This window comes from Balaenoptera ricei, chromosome X (assembly GCF_028023285.1).
Source record: "Balaenoptera ricei isolate mBalRic1 chromosome X, mBalRic1.hap2, whole genome shotgun sequence".
NCBI classification, from domain to species: Eukaryota; Metazoa; Chordata; class Mammalia; order Artiodactyla; family Balaenopteridae; genus Balaenoptera; species Balaenoptera ricei.
Genome location: NC_082660.1, coordinates 30,865,240 through 30,887,374, shown reverse-complemented (window position 1 = coordinate 30,887,374; position 22,135 = coordinate 30,865,240). Strand labels below are relative to the sequence as shown.

The 22,135-nt window shown below is 35.2% G+C and overlaps 1 protein-coding gene across 6 annotated transcripts in view; it reads left to right on the top strand.

Annotated features, from left to right (window-relative positions):
* The window catches only part of DMD (dystrophin), a 2,476,968-nt gene that overhangs the window by 362,625 nt on the left and 2,092,208 nt on the right, over nucleotides 1–22,135 (top strand). The window contains exon 1 of one of the 6 annotated variants that reach the window (XM_059910876.1): nucleotides 13,933–14,178. The exons of 4 other annotated variants lie outside the window; for them this stretch is intronic. In XM_059910876.1, the coding sequence (XP_059766859.1) occupies nucleotides 14,148–14,178 (31 nt within the window). In that variant the 5' untranslated portion in view covers nucleotides 13,933–14,147. Of the gene's footprint in view, nucleotides 1–13,932; nucleotides 14,179–14,586; nucleotides 14,609–22,135 lie in introns of those variants that run through there. One more of the 6 variants, XM_059910878.1, reaches the window with a different exon arrangement.

Genomic DNA, 22,135 nt, shown 5'->3' with positions numbered 1-22,135 from the left:
AAAGTGTCATTTAGAGCCTGTTTTTCCAGTACTCTAAATATTTAGTTAAAAGATACCCAGAATTCTTATTTGCAGATTTAAAGTCTTCTTGAACTAGAGAATTGTAGCTCTTAAATATGTTGTTATTCATAACCCAATCGCAGTAGCCTTTACAACAAAGAGGAGCAAGTGCAAAGATAGTTGTAAACATGACATTGCTGCCATTTATTCTTCAGTGTGTTTTACCCCTGTATTGGTTTATGTGCATATATATCAATGTCCTGTATCAGGAATCTGAAAATGTTGGCCCATGGGCCAAACCCAGGCTGCCATCTTTTTTTAATTATTTACAAACATTTTTTTAGATAATTGTGGATTTACTTGCAGCTGTAAAAAACAAAAAAGAAAAAGAAAAAAAACACCCAGTAGATCTTGTTTATCATTTTACCGAGTCCCTTTTAGTGATAACGTATTGCAAAACTGTAGTACAATATCACAACCAGGATATTGACAGAACAATCAAGGTACAGAATATATCTCCATCACAACAAGGAACCCCCATGTTACCTTTTTTTTGGCCAGATCCACTTCCCTCCTGCCCCCACCTACTTCCTAACCCCTGGAAGCCACTAGTCTGATATCCACCTGGATAATTTTGTCATCTCTAGAATGTTATATACATGGATTTATACAATATGTAACCATTTAGGATTGGCTTTTTCGCTCAGCAAGATTATCTGGAGAGTCTTCCAGGTTATTGTATATCATTGGTTGTTCTTTTTATTTCTGAGTAGTATTCCATTGGATAGATGTACCACAGTTTGTTTAGCCTTTCACCTGTGGAAGGACAACTCAGTGAGTTGTTTCCAGGTTCTGTGCATTACAAATACATCCGCAAAGAACGCTCATGTACAAGTTTTTGTGTGAATAAAAATTTTCATTTCTCTGGAATTAATGCCCTGGAGTGAAATTTCCGGATTGTATGACATTTGCATGTTTAGTGTTTTTACAAAGCTGTCAAGCTATTTTCCAGAGTACCATTTTCTAATAAGTTTTTGGAGTTTTTTGTTATTGTTGTTTGTTCTTTACTTTTGAGTTTTATGAGTTCTTTATGGATTGTAGATACTAATCATTGGTTGGATATGTGGTTTTCAGATATTTTTTCCTTAGCTTGTCTTCTTATCTCCTTAAGAGCAAACATTAAAAATTTTGTTGAAGTCTAACTTATCAATTTTTCCTTTTATGGGCCGATGCTTTTCGTGTAAAATCCAAAAACTCTTCCTAGCCTTAGATCCTAAGATTTTTTTCTATATATTTTTTCTAAAATACTTAGAGTTTTATGTTTTAAATCTAAATTCATCATCCATTAGTAGCTGCTTTTGTATAAGGTGTGAGACTTAAGTGTTCTAGTGTTCTAGCACTGTTTGTTGAAAAGTCTATCTTTGCTCAGCTGAATTGTTTTCAGATCTTTGTCTAAATCAGTTAGCCATATTTGTGTGGTTCTTTATTCTGTTCCATTGATCTGTGTGTCTATCCTACCACCAGTACCACACTATCTTAATTATTATAGCTGTATATGTTAAGTCTTAAAATCTGATAGTCTTGTTCTTCCTACTTTATTCTTCTTTTTCAACATAATTTTAATTATTCTAGTTCCATTGCCTTTCCATGTAAAGTTGTCTATATCAACAACAACAAGAAACTTTGCTAGGATTTTAATTTGAATTATGTTAAATCTATACATCAATTTGAGTAAAATTGACATTACTATGTTGAGTCTCCCAATCCATGTACACAGTATGTTTCTCCATTTATTTAGATGTTCTTTGATTTATTTCTACAGCATTTTGTTATTGTCAAGGACATGTTTTGTTAGATGAGCAGCTACTTCGATTTTTGCTGAGATAGAAAAGAGTAGTATATTTTTAATTTCAGTGTCCACAATGAACCTAGGGGTTCATTGCTAGTATGTAGAAATACAATTGATTTTTGTTTGTTTATCTTGTATCCTGATACCTTGATGAACTCACTTATTCTAGGAGATTTTTTTTTTTTTTTGTAGATTGCTTGGAATTTTCATTTTCATCCTATCTGCATGTAAACGACAGTTTTATGTCTTTTTTCCTATTTGTATGGACTCATTTCCTTGCCTTGCCTCATTGCACTGGTTAGAACTTGGAGCATTGTGTTCAATAAGATGGGTGAGTGTAGTTCGCAGTACTAGGGAAAAAGCATTTAATACTTAAACTAAATACAAACTTAGCTGAAGGGTTTATATAGGTGTTGAGGAAGTTCCCCTATATTTCTATTTTTCAGAGAGTTTATTTCAGGTATCGGTATTGAAGTTAGTCAAATGATTGTAGTGCATACATTGATAAGATCATGTGATTTTTTCTTTAACATGTTAACACGGTGGATTACAATAATGATTTTCGAATATCAGACCAGCTGTACACCCCTGGAACAAACACTGCATGATGTTTTTATATATTTGCTGAATTTTAAGTGCTGGTATTTTGTTAAGTAATTTTGCTTTGATATTCATAAGCAATATTGGTCTGTAGTTTGTTGTTTTTGTTTGTTGGTTTTTCATGCTGTCTTTTTCTGATTTGGGTATCAGGCTATTGCTGGACTCATTAAATGTATTAGAATTGTTGTGTTCTCTTCCATTTTCTGGAAGAGATTGTGTAGAATTGGTGTTAATCCTTCTTTAAAAGTTTGGTAAAATTTTCCAGTGAAACCATCTGGACATGAAGATTTATTTTTCTGAGGTTTTAAAATTATGAACTCCATTTCATTATTAGTAATAGGGCTATTCAAATTATCTATTTCGCATTGGGTGATTTGCAGTAGTTTGTGTTTTATGAGGAATTGGTCCATTTCATCCAAATTGTCAAATATTTGTGTGAATAATTACCTATAGTATTCCCTTATTATCTTTCTTATGTCTATCAAGTCTGTAATGAGATCCCCTGTTTCATTTTTAACATTGGTAACCTGTGTGTCCTTGGGGTGTTTTTTTTTTGGGAGGGGTCACTCTTGTTAGCACTTTGTTAATTATATTGATCTTTTTGAAGAATGAGCCTTTTGTTTCATTGATTTTCTCTATTTTTCTGTTGCCAATTTCACTGATTTCTGATCTTTATTATTTCCTTCTTTCTGCTTCTTTTAGGTTTATGTTGCTCTTCAATTTCTAGATTCTTGGAGTGAGAGCTTAGATTATTGATTTGAAATTTTCCCTCTTTTCTAATGTATACAATTGAAAACGACTTTTTAAATACATTGCTTTATTTAACATACATGACAGTCTATTATGGTAGGCAGTAAATCTGGTGTTATCTTTAAAATCTGGTCCCTCTGTTAGGTACCTCTCTCAGACAGGTGTCATCAAACTTATTTGAGTTCCTTAATTAACAAGTAGATTAAAATGTAAAATTTTCTTTTAATACACTTCAAGCATAATCCCCTTGAAGGCAGAGACCAGGAGTTATTACCTTATATCCTTAATGTAGAAAATCTGGCTCTAACAAATGTTTTTTTTTTCTTCCTTTGTCTGCTTTTGGGTCTTCGTTGTTGTGCACAGGCTTTCTCTAGTTGCAGCGAGCAGGGGCTACTCTTCATTGCGGTGCGCAGGCTTCTTGTTGCGGTGGCTTCTCTTGTTGCGGAGCACAGGCTCTAGGCACACGGACTTCAGTAGTTGCAGCACACAGGCTCAGTACTTGCAGCACACGGGCCCTAGAGCACGTAGACTTCAGTAGTTGCAGCATGTGGGCTCAGTAGTTGTGGCACTCGGGCTCTAGGGTGCATGGGCTTCAGTAGTTGTGGCTCGTGGGCTTAGTTGCTCCATGGCATGTGGCATCTTCCCAGACCAGGGATCGAACCTGTGTCGCCCGCATTGGCAGGCGGATTCTTAACCACTGCGCCACCAGGGAAGTCCCTAATAAATGTCTGAAAAATAAGTGCATATCCATTCTGCAGCTCAGTGCCATTGCTTTAAATGAGTATTTGATACTATGGTCATTCCACAGTGACAAGATTCAGAATCTCTTCTAACATATACTTGAAAACAGATTTGGTTTGCCACCCTCAAAGAATTCAGTATTTATTTTGAGTATTATAATTATCTGCAATGTACATTCCTCTCTTCTTCCCTTGTATCTTTTTTCTTTTTTTTTTTTCCCAACTGATATCATTGAGCTCCTATTATACTCAATACACTTCTGAGAACTTATATCAACATAAATAGAAACCAGTCCTTAACATTCAAGAAGTTTACTGTTGAGTAGGAAGGTGCATTCATATCATTAGACCCAGCTACAAATGGGGCTGAGGGGAAGCTCAAAATATCTTCATAGAGGAGGTGAACTTAAAGAAAGCCCAGAAGGATAAGGCAGCATACAATACAAAGATAAAGGATCAAAATTAAGGAAATTGCAAGCAGAGGCAATAGTATATACATTGCAAAATGATAGGCAACAGGAGTGAAACAGTTCATAACTCCTGTTCTGATGGAGTTTGCATTCCAGCAGGTAATTCACACGTTCAACATATATCCAGCTTATTTATTATACATGCAACAAAGTAGCGGAGCACCATGCAAGGAGAACGTTTATGGTGAACTTCTGAAGTAATTTGAGATACATTGGTAGAAAAGTACATGAGATCACTTTAGTGGAATTCAGAGAGGTGTAATGCAGAGTTGAAAAATGAAGGCAAGGGCTAGTTTTCAAAGGGTCAGTTCATCCCTTATCATATTTTCCACTAGGGTATCATATTAGTACTGAGTATCCTTCCAAGACTTACATGGTGGGCTGAGCCCATGTGCTGATCATTCTTTACTTGTATCAGTGGACCCACTCCACTTTATGACACATCCACTTTATGATATTCTCTGCCCTACTCTTTGCCCTGGGAAGCTTAGCTCTTCATCTCCATCACCAAAGCCTCTTGCACTCTATCAGCCAATTGTGTGACACCAGGATATCAGAGGGCAGGTGGAAAAAGATTTTAAGGTATTTGTTTTTCATTTTCCATGTGCCTCACTAAAGTCCTGCTGGTGACTGACTGTGTGTCTCTACTACTATTCTGACAACATTATTCCCTCACTTTGACCCTTCAGAACTGGAGGTGGAAGCAACTTCCCGCTTTAACTGTCACCTGGATGACTCACCATCCTTTATTTGTTCTCATCATCCTGCTTATACCTCTCTCCACGGCTATTTCAACAAATTGTTTTCTGCTCATGCTTTTGTTTCTACCTGTTTCATGCCAGGACCTTGACTAATATAGTATAAGAGATGCAACCATGAAATCTTGGTACTGATCCTCAGCTCGCTGACATCAATGTGTTTAATTTCTTTGTACTCATAATAACTTTGTTTTATTCAGAAATCTTAAAACACCTTCATTAGTTCCTACACATTTACCTCCTAAAATGATTGAGAATCAATATATGAGTTAGGCATGCATTATTTTTACAACGCAGATAAATTAGTTTTACATGTATTTAATAAGTAAGTAAATGTCTTCTGTCTTGACTCTATAGAAAGCACTGCTATATAGTACCAAGTTCTAAAATCAAATCATTTTGCAAGTGTCATAGAGTTCATCATCTATGGAAATATCAGTTAAGATATGCTTTGAGTTTTGCAAGTTGTAGCTCTTTTTGGTCCAGTGGAAAAAACTCTGAATATTTAAAAATGAATCCACAAGCCTCCAGATATCTGTTTACTATTTTAATGGGAATTAAAATAATGTCAAGGCAGTATAATTTGCAGACACACACACAGAGAAATAGTCTCAGGTATCAACATAGGTTAAATGGGGAACCTGGACTTCCAACCCTACCTAGTAGTAGCAAGGGAGCAACCCCCTTCCCATCTTCCAACAAAGCATTGCCAGGAAAGGCTAGCTAAAACTGAAGGTTTAAATAAGGTCCAGAGTCTGACAACATAATACCCTAAATGTCCAGGATTCCATTTAAAACCATTCATCAAACCAAGGAAAAAAAATCTCAACTTGAATGAAAAAAGACAATCAACAGTCGCCTATGCTGAAATGACATAGGTGATCGAATTATCTGCCAAGGATATTAAAGCAGCCATTATAAAAAAAAATGGTTCAATAAGCAATTACAAACTTGCTTGCAACAAACAAAAAATAGAAAGTCTCAGCAAGAAATAGAAGACATATGGAACAAAATGAAATTTTAGAACTGAAAAATAGAGTAATCAAAATAAAATTCAATTGATGGTCTCAATAGCAGATTGGAGGGGGCAGAGGGCCAAATCTGTGAACAGGAAGATAGAACAATAGAAATTACCCAGTCTGAACAAGAACGAAAATAGACTAACAAAAAATGAACAGATCCTCACCGACCTTGTGGGATTATAATAAAATATCTATGATGCATGTCATCAGAGTCCTGAAAGGAGAGAAAAAAAGAAAGTGTTGCTGAACAAGTACTTGAAGAAATAATGGCTTAAAAATAACCTAATTTGGCAAAAGGTAAAACCCTACAGATTCAAGAAGCTGAGAAACCCAAAGAGATAATCTCAAAGAGATCCCTGCCTGCACCTATCATAGTCAAACTTCTGAAAACTAATGATAAAGGAAAAAAAAGAAAAAAGAAAAAACCTTGAAAGCAGTGAAAGAGAAAGGACACTTTATAGGTACAAAAAAAAAAATCAAATGACAGAATTTCTTATGACAAACCATAGAATCCAAAAGGAAATGGCATGACATCTTTCATGTGATTAAAGAAAAGAACTGTCAGTGTCCGGAAAATAGAAGAGGAGGCAATACTTACAAACATATTTTATGAGGCAAGAGATAAGCTGATTCCAAAACCAGACAAACATGGTACAAAAGAAGAAAACTACACACCAATAACCTTCATAGATATAGAGACAAACATTCTTAAAATTTGGTAAATTATATTAACTAGCTAAAAAAGAATAATAACATGATCTTATCAATTGATGCCAAAAAAAAGGTTAGACAAAATTCAACACCCATTCATGTTAAAAAAAAAATCTCTCAGAAAACTAGGAATAGAGGACTTCAACTTGATAAAGAACATCTAGAAAAATTCTATAGCCAACATCATAATAATGGTGAAAGATTTTAATTCCTTTTTCCTAATAACAGGATCAAGGCAAAGATATTTGCTTTCAGCCCTGCTACTCTTTGTAGTATTGGAAGTTCTAGCCAGCACAAAAATGTAAGAAAAGTAAATAAAAGCATGAAAACCAGGATGGAAAAGTTAAAATTTTCCCTATTTGCAGATATTTTGGTGGGCTATGTAAGACATCCCAGGGATTCCACAAAACTACTCGTAGAAATAATTAGTTCAGCAAGGTCGCAGGATACAAGATGAACATAAAAAAATTAATTGTACTTCTATACACAAGAAGTGAACTACTACAAATCAAAATTTAAAATGTAATATCACCAATTTTGATTTTTTTTTAAATGCACCCTGATATCACGGCTGTCACAATAGAATCTAACAAAATTTTTTCAAATGAAGTTAAAGACAACTAAGTGCTACTAGAGCCATCTTATAGAAAAAACTGAACGAACCTTTTGGCCAACCCAATATAACATCTCAACCAATATAGATCATTGTGGAGAAGGGAAATGGCCCAGAAATGATTTTTCCCAAATCAATAAATTTGTGAACTTTATATAAAATCTTAGTTATCATGCCTGTTTCTTCCCAGCTTATTTATCCTTTGAAGCTCTATTAGTCATAGTGCTTAAAATTGTTAAATAATTGTACAGTATAAGTGGGAAAAATGACTCAGGCCCATCCCAATTAATATAAAATGCTGCAACCTAAGTGTCCATTGACAGATGAATGGATCAAGAAGATGTGTCACATATGTACAATGGAATATTACTCAGCCATAAAAAGAAATGAAATTGAGTTATTTGTAATGAGGTGGATGGACCTAGAGTCTGTCATACAGAGTGAAGTAAGTCAGAAAGAGAAAAACAAATACCATATACTAACACATATATATGGAGTGTCTAAAAAAAAAAATGGTCATGAAGAACCTAGGGGCAAGATGGGAATAAAGACGCAGACCTACTAGAGAATGGACTTGAGGACATGGGGAGGGGGAAGGGTAAGCTGGGACAAAGTGAGAGAGTGGTAGTGTATATATGGGCATATATACACTAACAAATGTAAAATACATAGCTAGTGGGAAGCAGTCGCTTAGCACAGGGAGATCAGCTTGGTGCTTTGTGACCAGCTAGAAGGGTGGGATAGGAAAGGTGGGAGGGAGGGAGACGCAAGAGGGAAGAGATATGGGGATATATGTATATGTATAACTGATTCACTTTGTTATAAAGCAGAAACTAACACACCATTGTAAAGCAACTATGCTCCAATAAAAATGTTAAAAATATATATATATATATAAAATGCTGCCATTAAGGTTTTCAATTTCTTAAGAATACACTCCTTATTTACTTTTAAGTTTACCCTAATCAGTTCTTTCTAACTAATAGTTCACCCATTTTATGATATAGGGATTACTGGTTAGTATTAGAATATAAGCAAGGACCAGTCTTCATTTTAAAGCATGTATTTTACAACTGTAGGCTAAAGAAAGTAATTTAAAAACATGCTAATGTAAGCCTTCAATGTAATAAAAATATGCTTTTCATTGTTTCTTTTTTTAAAATTGTTGTTTACAGTGTGTTAATTTCTGCTGTACAGCAAAGTGATTCAGCTATACATACATATATATATATATATATATATATATTCTTTTTTTTTTTTTACATTCTTTTCCATTGTGGTTTATTATAGGATATTGAATATAGTTCTCTGTGCTATACAGTAGGACCTTGTTGTTTATCCTTTCTATATGTAAAAGCTTACATCTGCTAACCCAACCTCCCACTCCATCCCTCCCCCAACCCCCTCCCCCTTGGCAACCACCAGTCTGTTTTCTATGTCCATGATTCTGTTTCATATATAGGTTCATTTGTGTCATATTTTAGATTCCACATATAAGTGATATCATATGGTATTTGTCTTTCTGACTTACTGTGATAATCTCTATTTGCATCCATGTTGATGCAAATGACATTATTTCATTCTTTTTTATGGCTGAGTAGTATTCCATTGTATGTATGTACCACATCTTCTTTATCCATTCATCTGTCAATGGACATTTAGGTTGTTTCCATGTCTTGGCTACTGTGAATAGTGGTGCTGCTATGAACCTAGGGGTGCATGTATCTTTTTGAATTAAAGTTTTGTCTGGACGTATGCCCAGAAGTGGGTGCTTTGCACTTTTATAAAACTAAAGTTCTGTATTTTAATGTGTTTCTTTTTCAGAATGGTAGTTTAGGAACCTCTGTTCTTCTCCCTTTCTTTGTGCAATCACATGCATAATAGATAGTGATATTATTATAGACATATGAAGGAACAATATCACAACACAAAGCACTTTTAGAAAGCACAGTATGACAAAATAAAGATGACCTAATATTGGAAATATGTACTGTGTTAATGGATTAGAAGACTCAACATGGTAAGAATGTCAGTTCTCCAAATTGATCTATTTAATGCAATCCCTATCGAAATCCAGAAAGATATTTTGTTGTCTGATCTGTAGACCTATTTGTCTAAAATTTTTATGTTAAAACACAGGACCTAGAATGTGTAAAATAATTTTGAAAAAGAATAATGTAGTGGGAGGAATAACCCTACCTAATGCTTAGGCATATTATACAGCTACAGTAATTAAGGCAGTATGGTATTGGCAGAGGGATAGACACAGAAATCAATAGGACAGAGTTGTAATCCCAGAAATAGATCCACACAAATGTGCCCAGCTGGTTTTTGACAAAGGTACAAAAGTTATTCAATGGAAAGTTAGTCTTTCCACAAATGGCATTGAGGCAATTGGAAATCTGTAAGCCAAAAAGAAAAAAGAAAACCTTACACCGTATACAAAAATGAACTCTAAATTAATTCTAGGGAATTCCCTGGTGGTCCAGTGGTTAGGACTCTGCACGTCCACTGCCATGGGCCCAGGTTCAATCCCTGGTCAGGGAACTAAGATCCCACAAGCCGCACAGCGCGGCCAAAATAAATAAATAAATAAATAAATAAATATTTTTAAAAAATAAAATTAATTCTAGATTTAAATGTAAATATAAAATGATTAAAAAAATAGAAGAAAATCGGAGAAAATCTTCATGAATTAAGGCTTGGTGAAAAGTTCTTTGGCATGACACCAAAAGCACCATACAAGAAAAAGTTCAATAAATTGAACTTTATAAAAATTTAAAATTTTTGCTTTGGAATTACCCTATTAAGAAAATGAAAAGACGAGCTACAGACTGGGAGAGTACACTTGCAAACCACATATCTAACAAAGGACTCATCTAGAGTATATAAAAAAACGCTAAAAACTCAGCAGTTAAAAACAAAGCATCTGGTTGGAAAATGAGCAAAAGATATGGATAGACATTTCACTGCAAAGTATATTCAGATGGCAAATAAGAATGAGGAAAAAAAGTTCAATGTTATTAACCATTCAGCCAATTCAAATTAAGACTGCCATGGGGCTTCCCTGGTGGCGCCATGGTTAAGAATCCGCCTGCCAATGCAGGGGACACGGGTTCGAGCCCTAGTCCGGGAAGATCCCACATGCTGCGGAACAGCTAAGTCTGTGCGCCACAACTACTGAGCCTGCACTCTAGAGCCCGCCAGCCACAACTACTGAAGCCCACGTGCCTAGAGCCTGTGCTCCGCAACAAGGAAGCCACCCCAGTGAGAAGCCCACACACTGCAACAAAGAGTAGCCCTGCTCGCCACAACTAGAGAAAGCCTGTGCGCAGCAACGAATACCCAACGCAGCCAAAAAAAAAAAAAAAAAAAAGACTGCCATGATATATCTCTACGTGTTTATGACAAAAATTAATATAATGTATATAATACTGTATATTTTATATATATATTTTATATATATATATATAATTGACGCCACTAAATGCCAAGGAAGATATGGAGAAACTGGATCACTCACATTGCTGGCAGGCATGTAAAATGGTACAGACCCTCAGGAGAACATTTCGGCAGTTTCTTTTAAAAACTAAATATGTATTTACCATATGATCCAGCAGCTTTACTCCTGGGCATTAATCCAGATAAATGAAAAATATATATGTGATTGGCAGCTTTCTTTGTAGTAACCAAAACCTGGAAATAACCAAAATGTCCTATAGAAATGAATGCCTAAACAGACTATAGTATATCCATGAGGTGGAATACTACTCAGCAATAAAAGTAAACAGGTTATTGATGCAGATAACAACTTGAATGGATCTCTAGGACACTATGCTAAGTGAAAAAAGCTAATCTCAGAAGGCCACATACTGAATGATTGCCTTTATCTAACATTCTTGAAATGACAAAATTATAGTGATGGAGAACAAATTAGTGGGTGCCAGGCTGGTGGAAGAGGGTGTTTGGTGTGACTGTAAAGGAAGGAAGATTTTTGTGGTGATAGAACGGCTGTGCATTGTGATTGAGGTTGTGTTTACACAAATCTACACCCATGATGAAATGACAGAAATATATACAGTGTACCAATATCAATTTCCTGGGTTTGATATTGTGTTATAGTTATCTTAAATGTAACTGTTGGGGGAAAGTGAGTGAAGAGTTTATGGAACCCCTTTATACTATCTTTGAAAGTTTTTGTGAATCTATAATTAGTTCAAAATAAAAAGTTCAAATAATTATTTGAAAAAGCCTGCTCAGCCAATTATTAACAATGGGAACTTGAGCAAGTTCCTTGGCCAGTCATTTTTATAATGACACTCCTAAAACCTATCCAGTGTAGTTATTGTGGGGACTAAATGAGAGACATAAGTGACCACAGGAAAGTAGTGGCGTGGCCTGAACTAGTGTTCACTTTGTTTGGGCCAAATTTTATTTTATGTACCTTTCACTTTTTCCAGTTAGCTTATCTTCCCACCTAGATTATAAAAACCTTAAGAGAACTATAAGTATTCTGCGTTAATGTAGAATTCATCACAGGTGCCCGACAAATTCTGATTATTGACTAAGGCTGAAAGACAATTAAGATGTACCTAAGGGCATTCAGGTCCTTCGATATTTGGTGCTTTAGATATTAACCAAGACAAGTTTTTGGTATATTTGGAGCCACAGTTGTTTTTGGAAACATACACTTCAGGGTTTTTCAAAATTGGCCATGCATTAGATCACCTGTAAAACACAGAGTACTGAGTCCTACTCCCAAAGTTTCGTATTCATGTGTACTCACATTTCTAAAATGTTCCCATGTGCTGCTGCTGCTGCTTCATAGACTACACTTTACAAATCACTGATAAACTGTACGTGTGCCTTGGCCAAAACACGGGTTTATATTTACAGGGAATTCATGGTACAGGTGTAAAGGAACTTATACTCTGGGCATTATTGCAGTCCATTGCGTAGGACACTGATGTTAACATGCAGACTTAGATCCATGTCACTCCTAAGGCACTTTTCTTATTATGTTTTATAAAATTGTTGGTTATATGCATATTTAGATAAGCACATTAAGGAGATGAGGTGACCTATAGAGAACATTTTAAATCTGTTTTGGCTGATAGTAATTTAAATATAATTACCCAAAATTAAAATCAGGGCTTGTGTTTTATTTCATATGGATTTTGTTGAGGGGAATGGTAATATTATGATGATATTCCAAAATATAAAATGTATACTTCACTATTAAAGTAAACATCATCATCTGACTCTCATATTTCAGGGTTTTTTTCCTATTTTTATCTACAGTTTATTTCTGTGCCAAGCAATTGAATGCTTGACATAGAAAAATGAGTCCGTCACTTTAACAAATGGTACTGTAAAAACACTCAAACAAATAATTTTACCAGAGATCATTGTAATTGCAAAAGGAATATCTTTCTAAAATGTGTTACCAGTATTTCCTATAAATATCGGGCTCACCTGTTGCATTAAAAATAAGAAAGGAGGTAAAGAAGCCTTCTCTTGGCAAAGAAGAGTTTACAAACATGCTGAACAACGTGTTACAACTGTGTTCATTTAATACAGAAAACTTTTGAGAACCATTACATAATTGATCATTAACTCAGTGTCTAAGAGGATGGTGTTTTAATAATTCTCACCAAAAAAGTTGAAGTAAGAGTAATTTGTTAATAATTCTCACCAAAAAAAGTTGAAGAAAGAGTAATTTGTTAGTAATCATAAGCTACGACAGAAATGTAGCACTTAAGGAGGATTTCTTTATTCCATTCTAAAAGTGCTCTTTATTTTAGCAGGAACTTTGTCCCATGAGAACTATACACATTCTGCCTTCAGAGCTCAGCTGCTTCATTCTGCTTTTGCTTCTCTTAGGCTGTTGGCATCATCAATACATGACTTTTGATTGGATCCCCAGGGTAGAAATTAAGTTTGGTAGACAGTGGATACATAACAAACGCATAGATTATTCTGGGCATTTCTTTTTGTTCAGTGGAGTGAAGTTTTTAGTGTTGTTGAAAGGTGAAAAAAAAGAAAGGCATTTAAAAGGCTATTCTAGATCAGGATTTTCTGCTCTGTTATTTTAGAAATGTGCATAGAAGTTTCAGAAAGTCTTGTTACAGTTGTTTACTGAAGAGTTTTTATGTTTAGAAGCCTTTGAGAGAAAGCACTATGTCCTCTGTGCTATTCTGGTTTGGATATTAATGAGAACACAGTTGAACAACATTTGAATTCACAGGACTTGCCCTGCTGGAAGCACAACCTTATATGTAGTGGCCATGGGCAGTCCTATTATGGGAAACCAACTTGAGAGAAAAGGCGAGTCTCTTGCTTCTGCGCAGGTCCTGGAATTCGAAATATCCAGGGGCCTCTACAGAATCCTGGCATCAGTTACTGTGTTGACTCACTCAGTGTTGGGATCAGTCACTTTCCCCTTACAGGACTCAGATCTTGGAGGCAATTAGCATCAGAGAAAACGAATAGGAAAACCTGAAGTCTTATTTTTTAAAGGCTGCTGAAGTTGATTGGTTTCTCATCATTCCTAAACCTACTGAAGCAATAAAGTTGGGAGAAAATTTACCAAGATTTTTATCGCTGCCTTGATATATACTTTTCTTTTTTCCAAATGCTTTGGTGGGAAGAAGTAGAGGACTGTTGTAAGTACAAAGTAACTAAAAATATTTTTTACCATGGCATAACTTTTAGTTTGTGACAAACTCACTGATTAGGCAGATTAATTTAAACTTATTATAGTAGATTGTGAATAAGCATAAATGTTATATACACTGTACACATATGTATGTGCAGGTGTACATGATTCTCATTGGGAAAACTTTTCAATAGAAAATATAATCAAACACATCTTTCTTATTTAAGAAAGTACTAGAGTAAGAGAATATGCATACCTGGCTTGGAGTATCTGTGACAAACCATTTAAATTGCTGTGAAATAGTTTGTGTATCTAAGTTATTATCATGATTATTTGATATTTCTGTATTTAGTAACAGTTACATGTGGGGTAGTGACCTGACACATGTTCTCAGTGAACTAATTGCTCCATGGGAATGGACATGTGGATACCTCAAGGTTAGAAAAATTTTATCTGGCATATTGTGGGGGAAAATAAAGAATGAAATGAATTGTGATGGATAAATGGAGGTTGAGAAAAGTATTGATAAATATTTAATTTAAAAGTTCCTTTCTCATATTGCATTTAGTATCTTGAATGTTCTTTTCTGTAGCATGTCATGAAAATTATTTCAAATAATGAGATGATCTCTGCTGGCAAATGACCAGATACTTTTATTGAGAAAACAACAGAAAAACATGAGGGGCTTATAATCATATTTTGCAGTAAAGTCAAGGTGTTGTTTCATGTCTATGATGACCTAGTTTTTCAGTAAAACTTTTTAGTTTGGCTTTTTATATAAGCTCTACCTATGTTGTTTATTTTAAGAAAGTCAGGATGACTAATGAAAAATGTAAAAATTGACTGTGGCACAATAGTAAAAATAATATATAAAAATAATATATGAGCAGTACAGTGTCTCCCAAAGAGATGGATGAAAGAGATTATCTTTTTTTTTCCTGCCTTTGATTTGTGAATTATAGTCATTCTGAAATAGATATGAGGGCAATGCCTATAATTAAGAATGAAAAAAGTAAAAAAAAAAAAAAAGAATGGAAAAAGTAAATCTCTCTAAATAAGTAACTATTCAAAACTTCTGGAAAAGAGTCACAACAGAAGTTTTCCCTCTGAGAAAAAATTGTGGAAAAGAAATTAACCTTGTGCATTTATTGATTCACAAAAGACGCTACCAGATTTTGTAGTAAAACATTTTTACATAATTTCCTTATTTTATAAATTTCTTTGGTGAGTATCAGAATTGCTTTCTGATTGAAAAACCATCCCATTTACTAATATTACAAAAATACAATAGCACGTTTGTTCTTTGCAATACACACATATTGCTCACTTAATCGATATAGCTACAAAATTAAAACCATAAACCAGTGTGTAGAGCAATTTAGGAAGAATGGCAGAGACTTAATTTTGGAATAAAGTAAGGCAAACATACTGTCTGCTTTGTCATAGATATTCAAATGACTTTTTAAATTCTTAATCAGAATCTGAAGACAGCTAACCTTTTTGGACAATCCCTGTAGGACTTTATTATAATACATTTTGAAACGATCAGGTAATACTTAGGCTACATGACAATGAGTTTGTTAAGAGAAAATGAAGATATTCACAAGGTTATATTATACATTAACTTTAATTAGTTGACAACATAATACTCTTTGAATGTATTGACATTTGAATACAGTTTTTTAAATTGCCTTAGTTTGAAGAACTTAAAAGAGTACACTTGGTTCTGTTTTAACCAAAATAATCACCAATTAATAGGGAACATCACTGTATTAACCTAAGTATTGTTTACTTTTAGAATTACTTAAATATTGCATTGCAAAGAATCATTCAAATAATTGATTGCAAATTATACATTTCCTTAGAATTTTTTAAATGATGCAAATTATCTTGAAGTCTAATAAAATCATCTTTTAGAATTACATTTGCAGTCTTTTAAGGGCATCTTAACTATGAAAAAGAGATTGCTGATCTAAATAGATAATATACTTGTTAATTTAATAAGAAGCTTTCTGTGTCTCTTACGTGGCATAGCAGTATGGAAAATACAGTAAACAATATCATGTAGTAGTTACTCTAAACTTAAAAAAAAAAGACTACGAAGTGTTCTGTGCAAATTTATGTTATTTAAGGAAGAGAGGTGTTGCTTGACACTACTCCAGCTAGACAGTACTGAAATGTAAATTCATAATTTGGACGGAGATATTAATACAGCTTCCTCTTTAGTCCTAAAGTATTCATTTGAAATCTTTGTAGTCCAAGTCCTTTGCTGTGTGTGAAACAAATTGTAAAGCTCTTAACCACTTGTGTGGTTTAATAAAAGAGATTAAAATCTTTGTTCTCTGGAAAAGTCAGGTGTTCTTTTTAATTCTATTATCTTTCATCATGGCTTTACCACAAAACTAAAACAAAGTGATTTCCCAAACTTTCCTTCCCCTTCCACCTTCTGCTGTAATATTTCCCTAACTTATTAAAAATGATTCATCATATTTTTCATTACACCATTCTTTCTTGCATTGCATATACAAGAAACATAATATTTTGGTGTGACTGTATTTTTATATAAACACACGTACACATTTAAATCACAGGTTTAACTTAGGTACTAAGTTACCTAAGAGAGACATTGAAAATTAATTGGAAATTAACTTTTCTTTAAAGATAATTTTCTTTTTTTAAACCTTTTTTTGAAGTACAATTTACAATACTGTGTTAGCTTCAGGTATACAGCAAAGTGATTCAGTCATCCAAATTTTCTGTTCATGTGTTTTATTTTCTATTTTAAATACACATCATTTTAAAAGAAATTGACAAATAAGGGTAATGACAGAACATAACAAACCATGAGGGAAGAAGTAGACCTAGGTTTTATGGGGCCTGAGGTTGAACAATTGAAGGAAGGGGACTCTTTTAGGAAAAGTAATACAGAATTAAGAATACAAAATTAGGTAGGACTTGCCCGGAGCCAATATAAGTGAAGGGCTTCAAGACTTAAGCTTTAAAAGTTTCGTGGGAAATCACCTCTGTATGAAGAGATTCGTTGTGGGTGAATCTTTTCTCACTTACATTTTAAAATAAAATTGATACTAGTTATATTTCTTTAAAGCATATATTATTTCTCAAAGACAAGCTTTTATTTAACGCAGGTTAGAGAGTTAGAAGAATTTATAATGGTAGGAATTTGACATTTCTGCCTTTCATTCTGAAAAGATACAATGATTAAAGTGATGTCAAACTCAGTTAATGGAGGCGGTGCAGTTATTTCAGATATACAGGGTATGTAACTTGAAGGCAAGCCAAATCAATGAAAAGGAATAATGATGACCTTGGTTTATTTTTATGCAGTACATTCAGGTTGTGATTGGATTCAGAGGGAGGCAACAGTTTTCTTTCTCACAAAGTCCTGCTATAGTCCTAGGAGATTTGTGTTCTGTTATCAAGGCAGTTGGTTCATATTGGAACGTTTTGTTGGGAAGGTCATGGGCTGCAGTATGGGAAACGAGAAGACTTTTTTTTAATTAAATGCAACCAAGTACCATAGCATAATTTCATGAAAATATTTGTCTTTAGGGAGTATGGTCCATGCAGCAGACTGATCTTCAAAACTCAAACGTGCAAATAAGTAAACACCTGTGCTCTTCATATTTTCCTCATTTAAAAACATCTATTTGTTAAACTTCCTTGGCGTTTCACGCTCTACAGTATTGACAGAGTAATATTCATAATGTATTTGGAGTTCTGAAGTTTAATTTTAATACAGATATGAAAGTTAGGTCGGCAGTGCTATAGTATAGTTTATTATTTTGCCAATTTGGATGGGGTTTGTCTACTTCTGTCACATGTAGAATTGTCCTTAACATCTTTATATTTGTAAAATGTCACACTCCCTCTAGTTAATATTGTGAGTGAAAACGTCTTTCAGAGATTCTGATATCCTCTCTTGAAGGGGAGAGTAACCCTGCATTTTGTGAATCACTCATATGCAAACAATAGTTTTGAAGATTAGCAGCTAAGGTGATTTGGTTTGTTTTTTCCTGAAACTTGAGTATCACGAGTTTGTTTTCCCATGTATTTTAGCATATTAGAATTTTGCAAGTGCCTTTTTAAACCAGATGGCTCCTCCAGAGATTCTGAAATGCTTTAACCCCAAGGGACATGGCCTTTTTCTTTCCCCATTCAAGATTACTGCCCTGAATATGGCCAGAAAACCACAGAACAAAAAACCTTGGCTCCAGTGTTTTAAGGGAATCTTAAATGTCTCAGCCGCAATTCTGATAAGCATCAGGCAGATGAGGATGAAGAAGGGGAATGGCTCATTCACGCTTAAAAAGACGTCCCCCACATGCCTATTAACAAAAGCAAAGGGCAGTATTCCTTCTCTCAGAGCTGGAGTCTTCCACTTAGGCTACGATCTTAAGGAAAAATTTCCATCCAGCTCTGTGCTCAGTCTTTACGTTCTGATATTCACTCAGAAGACCTCAGAATTTCAGTAGGTGAAAGAAGATGCAGAGCAGTTTTCTGGGGCCCTGCAGTCCCTAGAGAGGTGACTTTGCATAGTACAATGTATTTAATGATACTAAGCCCGGAGAAAACAAGTGTTCCTAGCAATCCGGATTGATTTGGAAATCAATTTCTTCTCAGTCTCCTTATGATCTTTTACCTTCTACCTCAGTGCCTCACTTTTGGTTTGTCATTATTCACCCCATTCTTCACTAATGGAAGGTGGGGAGAGTTGACAATTATCCTTTAACTGGAAGGGAACTGTCATTTTGATACTATGCTGGTGAACTGTCGATGTTGTTGTTGTTTTTGGTGTGCATAAATGAATCTTCCAGAACTGTTAAATCAGTATTTTGATTCCATATAATTTTAAGCAACTGATTTTCCATAAATTTTAAATGTCGGAAAAATGATTTTCTATACATTAATTTTGAAAGCTGAAATATATCTAAGGCTAGTTTAAAATATTTAGTCTCATTATGTTACTGTTCAAGTAAAAGAATCTGAGGAAGTACTTTGCCTCTATTTTTCTTTATTTCATTTTATTATTTATTCTTAGTAGAAAACTGGGTTGTTTTAATGAATAGGAGGAATATTAAAGGGAACTATGTGAAAGCCCATGCTTGTTCACGTAATAAAGTCAGAATGTAGGTAGCTGAATGGATTTTAAACAGGGTTAATAGAATTTTAAAGAAACTTTAAAAAAATGTTCGAATTGTCAAGCTCTTAGTTTATACTTAATAAATACTCAGCCCATTCATGGGCATTACAACAGTGAGGAATTTATATATGCCAAAATAACATATAGGCTTTTGCCAGTTTATCTTCAACTTTTAGATGTACTTTATCTCCAACCTTTTGAAATAATTGATGTTTAAAAAAGACCAGTATTAATTAAGCACAACTAGCATCACAGTGTCTCATTTTATCCAATTATGGGCAAATAAAGGGATTACCCTTTCAATGTTTTCACCCTCTTCTTGGCTTTTGCTTTTTTTGTTTTAAATTGCTCTCCCTCCTCCCACTCTGCCTTTGGCTAAGACTGTCATGGAATCAGGACTATAAAAGGGCATAAACATCAGTGGCTTTTTGCTCATTCTTGGCACCCATCTTTATTTGCACACAACTTGTCTGCTCCTTTATCAGATTACAGCAGCCATAGTACCTCAGCCTGAGCTAAGTGCTGACTTAAAGGGCACAGGAGTCAGCACACTGTTATAAGTGCAGATTTTAGCCTTGGAAACTGTATGAGGTCAAACTAAAGAAATAAGAAAGGAGAAAAATCGCAGAGTCAGAACTGCTCAAGTATTTTCATCAAAGGCAAGTTGAGTAATTGCTTTTTATATTGATGCTCACGAGGGCAGTGTTAGAAATAGATTGCTGACTAAGCGGACAAAATGTTATCAAAATAGTTGAGGAACGGATAAAATTATGTATGCAAGTGGTGAATCCCAGTGGCTCTGATGTATTGGAAAATAACTAGGGAGGAAAAAGGAAAATTAGACGCTAAAGAGTGTAACCAGATACAAGCAGTGTTGGCATGTAGGTGGTTAACTGAAAGAGCTTACTGGAAGCTCAGACAGCTGGGGAAACCTGATTTAGTAGAGCCTGAAGGGCAGGTCAGGAGCCATATGCACAGCTGCTGAAGAGCTAAAGGGTTCCTCTGGATTAGGTGTACATACCCCGTCTCTAATGGGCTATGTCAGAGAGCACCAAGTGTTATCACAGAGTTTACTTCACTCAAGCCTATGGACTTTGCAGTGTTTTACTTTAAATGTCTGGAAATAGATTGGCTCTCTAAATAAATCCAGAAGTAAAAGTATCAAAGGAAGTGACTCCGTAAAGTTTATATTGTGTGGGTTTCGGTGACCACTGTTTAAAGAAGGAACAATTATTCATTCATTGTTATTCATTCATTTAGTCATGTAACTAGTATATATCGAGTGCCTACTTGTGCTAGGTATTGTGCCATGCTCTCTGGAGATAATGTTCTAAATAAGTGAACTCATTGAGATTAGAATTTAAGAGAGAATACACACACACACACACACACGCACACACACAATTTATTTATTTATTTCCCATTCCGGGTTTTTTTTAAAATTGGAGTATAATTGCTTTACAATGTTGTGTTAGTTTCTGCTGTACAATGAAGTGAATCAGCTATATATATGCCTATATCCCTTCCCTCTTGGACCTCCCTCCCAACCCCCCGCTCATCCCACCCATCTAGGTCATCACAGAGCACCTAGCTGAGCTTCCTGTGCTTTATAGCATGTTCCCACTAGCTACCTATTTTACACATGGTAGTTATACACACTATTTAAACTTCATTTGGGATAAGGGCTACAGAATAAAGCACACATTGTTAGAAGAATGTATGACAGTGAGGCCTAGACCAGTATTAGAAATTGGGGGAAGGACTCCTAAGAAAATGACCTTCAAAGTATGACAAAGAAGAATGAGGTTGGGTGATAGTTGTCCAAGGGAAAAAGAGGGAAAATGTGACATTCAGAGGGAAAAACATATGTGAAGGTATAAGTTGGTATGAAGAAAGAACTAAAAGAAGGTCAGTTTTCCTAGCGTGTCGTAAGTGAGGCAAAGTTTGGAGCATGCAGCTGAAACAGTGGGCTGGGGTCCAATTGTTCAGAGCCTCAGACCTCATGAGAATGATTTTTTTCTGTATAGTAAGATCAGTGGTCAGCCTTTTAAAGGTTTCAGGTAGGGCAGTGATATGACCATGTTTGTGGGTTTTTTGTTTTTTTTTTTTTTAAAGAATATTACTGTGTTTTGTGAAGAAGCGATTAGGAGATGTTAAGAGTAGATGAAGAGGGGCTTCTCTGGTGGCGCAGTGGTTAGGAATCTGCCTGCCAATGCAGGGGACACGGGTTCGAGCCCTGGCCCGGGAAGATCCCACATGCCTTGGAGCAACTAAGCCCGTGAGCCACAACTACTGAGCCTGCACTCTAGAGCCCGTGCTCTGCAACAAGAGAAGCCACCGCAATGCGAAGCTTGTGCACTGCAATGAAGAGTAGCCTCTGCTTGCCGCAACTAGAGAAAGCCGGTGCGCAGCAAAGAAGACCCGACACAGCCAAAAATAAATAAATAAATGTATTTAAAAAAAAGAGTAGATGAAGAGCTATCAGTCTGAAGCTATCAATCTGGTAGCTTCTCCAGGGGCAAAATAAGGTGATGTTGACTAGAATGGTGACAGTGGAGTTGAAAGAAGTGGATTGATTTAAGATTTACTTAGGAGATAGGGTCAATAGAAATTAGTATTGAATTGGATGTGGTGCCCTCCATGGCATGTAGAATTGGGTGGATAATGGTGCCATTTTTAAGGACAAGACTTGAAGGGAGCTGGAATAATGGGAAAGATTGGGGGTAAGGAATGTTTTTTTATGCAGAGTGTGGGTGCTGTGGATCTGGGGATGTGAAGCCTACAAATGAAGTCATTATTGGGG